General features: G+C 47.7%; 1 protein-coding gene and 1 long non-coding RNA gene across 3 annotated transcripts; both read right to left on the bottom strand.

Moving 5' to 3' along the window:
- Positions 1–1,546: 1,546 nt before the first annotated feature.
- On the bottom strand, positions 1,547–2,083 carry LOC125538935. Of its 2 annotated transcripts, none has more exons than XR_007296547.1 (2): positions 1,925–2,083; positions 1,547–1,836 (listed from the first exon to the last, which is right to left on the bottom strand). It is a non-coding gene; the product is annotated as an uncharacterized LOC125538935 (long non-coding RNA). The 2 variants fall into 2 exon arrangements; XR_007296548.1 differs by having other exon boundaries at positions 1,953–2,083.
- Positions 2,084–2,093: 10 nt separating this feature from the next.
- LOC125538934 lies at positions 2,094–2,689 on the bottom strand. The gene has a single exon (XM_048702250.1). The coding sequence runs from the start codon at positions 2,612–2,614 to the stop codon at positions 2,126–2,128; it is 489 nt and encodes a 162-aa protein (XP_048558207.1). The 5' UTR covers positions 2,615–2,689; the 3' UTR covers positions 2,094–2,125.
- Positions 2,690–4,704: the final 2,015 nt, after the last annotated feature.

Here is a 4,704-nt window from a genome sequence, read left to right as displayed (position 1 = left end):
GAAATCAAGCAATAAAGATATTATCATCTTTTGTTGCCCGGCTCCCTGAGGAGCCGGAACCCTAGCCGCCGCCGCCTCTAAACCCTAGCCGCGACGGCGCCTGTCCGCCGGCGCGCCCGCTCAAGCCCTCGTCCCCCTCCTCCTTACCCATACAATCTGCGCCGGAGGCCTGGTAGGAACCCTAGTCCTACCACAAACATACTCAAACGAATAAATTCCCTCCTCAATACTGTTGACATGGTGCCCACTGCCCGGGCTACTGACATCGTACTGTTGACTGCATATTGCTAATCAATTTACATTTCAGAGCTTCATCCTTGGTCCATTACAACCCGGTTTGATCCTAAATGGTGTTCCCGGGAAAGAATTTAAATGTGGGGGGGGGGGGGGGGGGGGGGGGGGGGGGGGGGGGGGGGGGGGGGGGGGTCCGCCAGGCGATCCTCTCTCGCAATTGCTATTTGTTCTTGCGGCTGATTTGGTACAGTTGATGGTTAACAAAGCTTGGCATGAGGGCCTTCTTCAGCTACCAATTCCTCAGCCTGAATTGGAAGATATCTCGGTCATACAGTATGCGGACGACACCATTTTGATCCTCCCCTCTGATCTTGCGATAATCACGAGGATCAAAGGCTTGCTAGACTCCTATGCTGAGCCCACTGGACTAAAGATTAATTAGACCAAGCCACAAATGATGCCTATTAATGTGTCAGATCAGCTGTCAGGTGAGAACCATGCCCTTCACTTACCCCACGGTGAGAGATTTGATGCCTCTTGTGGACAACATTGAACGTGCCCTCTGGATGTTATATGGCAGAATTGAGTACATCAACTCAGTACTCTCCTCTCTGCTCTCGTCTGCGATGTGTGTTCTTAAGCTACCAGATAAGCTGTTCGATCTTTTTGATCGTGCTAGATGGAATTGTCTCTGGAGGAAGGTGATGGATAGAGACGCGCGCACTGAGTCTTTGGCAGCTTGGCACTTGGTTTGCCGACCAGAAATGAAAGGTGGCCTTGGAGTGCTTGATCTTTAAATTCAAAACCAGGCCTTTTCTTGAAATAGGTCCACAAGGGGGGGTCATGCTTATGTGGCATAAATACTATGAAGACACGCCACCCCATTCAAAACCCAGGTTTGGTTCCTTCTGGTGGCGCGACATCTTCTCCTTGATGGACGTTTACAGAGGAATTACCACCTGCGTGCCTGGGGCCGGGGACACCATCCTTCTCTGTAAAGATCTGTGGGACACCAAGGGACTAATGCAAGACTCATGTCGCTGTCTCTTTTCGTTTGCTAGAGAAGAAGACATTTCTTTGCCCAGTTCATGGTTAACCCTGAACCTGATCAGAATTTTCAATTGCCACTGTTTATATTCAAGCTAGAGAAGAACTGGAGGTGCTGACCGAAAAGCTAAGCAATATCTCGCTTTATCCTCTAAGGGCTGATGAATGGATTATCTGTTGGCGGGATGCCAAACAAATCCAACAAATTTTTCTTCAGAAATCCAAACCCTCCAACACACGTCCCTGCCATCTCGAAATCCAAGTGTACGATGAAGCACAAGGTTTTTGCCTGGTTGATGTTCATGGATGGAGTTAAAACAAGGGATCTTCTCTGCAGGAGGCACTTCAACATTGGTGATGATCACTCATGCTTGCTATGCTCCAACTAACCTGTTGAAACTAACACTCACTTATTCTCCGAACGTGAGCTCAGTGCTTCATGCTGGGGGATCTTGAATATTCATTGGGACACCTCCAGAGGTATGCAGGAGTGATGGCCATGGCGACTAGAAGCTGGCATGAGGCCATGTTCAAAGAAGTTGCGATCCTGGCAGCCTGGAACATATGAAAGCAGAGAAACAGACGTCACTTTGATACGGTGGCACTCACTTTGTTGAGCTGGAAGAGAGGACTAACTTAAGACCTGGAGATTCTGAAGTTTAGGGCTAAACCTGAAAACCAAACCCTACTTGAAACCTTGATCACCTCCCTTCAAGCCTAGGCACTCCTGTTGTTGCTAATCTCTCTTGTATTTATACTGACCATACTACGCAAGAAACATCTCTTCAGATTACATCGGAGTAGTACAGCAGTTTATTGTGCTGATTTACAACTTAACAAAGGCCTAGCCCAAGCTGAGGTAAACAGCAGCGGCGACGCCGGCGGTGTAGACAGCGACCAACTTCCCAGCCGCCCCGGCGCCGGCGCGGGACACGATGGCCACCCCGAGGATCCCGGCCGCGCCGGCCGGGGCACGGACGAGCGCCGCCTCTGCCGCGCCGGCGAGCACGGCCTCCCTGAACAGCTCGGCCGCGAACTCCCCGAACTGATCCCGCGAGAGCTCGGCAGCGCCTTCCAAGCCAGAGGCGCGCAGCGCAGAGTCTACGCGCACGCGCGGCGGCGGCGAGGGCACCCAGCGGCGGACGATAGGGAGGGAGCCCCGCAGGGCCGAGTGGAGGTGCTCGGACGCGTCCGCAAGCTGGTAGGGGCGGACGCCGGAGAAGGCGTGCTGGGCGTCGGCGAGGCAGCGGTCGAAGGCGGCGTCGCAGGCGGCGGCGAACGCCGGCGCCCGCCGGAGCGCCGCGTCCACGCGCTTTGAGGGGCTGAGGCCCATCTTTGGTTGATTGGATTTGGTTGACGTGACGAGAGTATGGGCTTCGCAATGATTACTTCAGAGATTTTGCAGCCGCTTATTTGTCAGGCCTCCTCCGCTTGCTGGGTCAGTGTATGTAAAGGCATATTAGCCCATAACATTGTAGTAATTTTCAAATTCCTTTCACATCAACATGGCAGGTCATCCGAAATCACTAGTTGAGGAATACTCGTTGCGTCTAAATCTTGAACCGCTTTCACAATTGAATTCCTCATGTTGAGATATTCAAAACTAGATCCCATATTGATAGGTTTTGACGAACTTTTTTTCATAAAAAAACCGTACGTAAAAACCGAACCGGGAGCATGGGTTTTTTCCTTTCCAAAAAAGGCACGCCCGTGCTTCTCATGAAATCACAACCGTGCCTCTCACATAAGCAAAACTATGACTCTCGCGGAAGAAAAAAGAAAGAGAAAACGCGTTTTCCGTTTCCGAGAAGGCATGGTCGTGACTCTCGCGAAAGCACAACCGTGCCTCTCGCGAAAACAAAACCATGACTCTCGCGGAAGAAAGAGAAAACAGAATTTTTTTTTTCATTTCCGAGAGGCACGGCAGTGACTCTCACGAAAGCACACCGGTGCCTCTTGCAGAAGCAAAACGGTGACTCACGCGAAAGGAAGAAAAATTAAAAACGCATTTTTTCGTTTTTGAGAGGCACGCACGTGGCTCTCGCTAAAGCACAACCGTACTTTTCACGGAAGCAAAACCATGACTCTTGCGAAAGGAAAAAAACAGAAAACACGTTTTTTTTCGTTTCTGAGAGACACGGCCCTGACTCTCGGAAAAGCAAAACCGTGACTCTCACGAAAGGGAAAAAAAGAAAACGCATTTTTTCGGGCAATTCTTTTCAAATTTTCTTTTGATCGAAAAGCTAAGGAAGACTGATGAAAAACTAAAACGTCGAAAAAACCCAAAAAAACATTTAAAAAGCCAAAAACACATGTGAAAAATAAAATAAAAATCTGGAGGGAACACCCAGAGCGTGACACGTGGCAAATGGCTGAGAGCGCGCCAAGTGGCACTGATCGTTGCAATGCTCCCGATGGAGCACTCGTTAACTAGTTGCTCTCCAGGTCACCGCTCAAAATAAAAATTTAATCGGGCCAGTCACTGCTCAAAAAAATAAAATCGACTGGGCCATGCGGCGGTGGCATAGCGCGCACCACGGGAGTGGGCGTGCTGCGTGTAGGTACCACCACGTGTTACATATTGGGCACATCTATGGAAGCATTTGTTTCATGTGTTTCTATTTATTTATTTATTTTCAATTTATTTAGGTTTTTCTATTTGTGCTTGGGGTTTCTAGCTTCTATCCAAAAGAAATTCCTCTTATGAAATACACCGTCTGGAAAAGCACGATTGTGCTTTCACGTAAAGCATAATTATGCTTCACGGTAAAGTGTGCTTCCTAAAAAGTGATACGCACAAGCACAACTGTGCTTCCCGAACAATGAAAGCATAGTTGTGCTTCACGGTGAATTGTTCTTTCTGAAAAATGAAACACATTGTGCTTTACGATGAAACAGAATTGTGCTCGCATCCGTGCTTTCTGAAAAGTGAAAAATGCAGTTGTGATTCACTGTGAAGCGTATATGTGTTTCCACGTGAAGCACAACCGTGCTTCCCAAAAAGCAAAAAAAAACACACAATGTGCTTTTGGTTTTTAGTTTGTGTTCCTTTTTGTTTTTGGATGTATTATTTTTTTTTGTTCTCAGCTTTTTTGAAAGAAAAATTTCATTCAGACTTATTAACATGAGACCTAGGTCTAAAAATCTTGATACAAGAAACGCAACGGTGAAAACGATTCGTGATTCAGACGCATGGTTCAAGAGATACAATTTTTTGAAAAATCAAATTTATGAAGAAAAAAACACATAACTCCTAGATTGCGACAACTTGTCATCACCAAAGAAGATGTGAGTGACCAGCCCTATTAGGTATACGAGCTATACAAGAGAAGCACAAACAACTATAACAGAGACAAGGTAAGATAAGATAAGCACTAGAACTAAGGGAGCTTGCTAGTTCCTCACAATAAGCACAAGTCTTCC

This window comes from Triticum urartu, chromosome 2 (genome assembly GCF_003073215.2).
Source record: "Triticum urartu cultivar G1812 chromosome 2, Tu2.1, whole genome shotgun sequence".
In the NCBI taxonomy this organism is placed as follows: Eukaryota; Viridiplantae; Streptophyta; class Magnoliopsida; order Poales; family Poaceae; genus Triticum; species Triticum urartu.
This window is presented reverse-complemented; position numbering and strand designations above follow the sequence as displayed.

What these genes read in the sequence shown, in the direction of transcription:
- LOC125538934 (XM_048702250.1), bottom strand. Translation starts at nt 2,614, where the DNA reads ATGGGCCTCAGCCCCTCAAAGCGCGTGGACGCGGCGCTCCGGCGGGCG.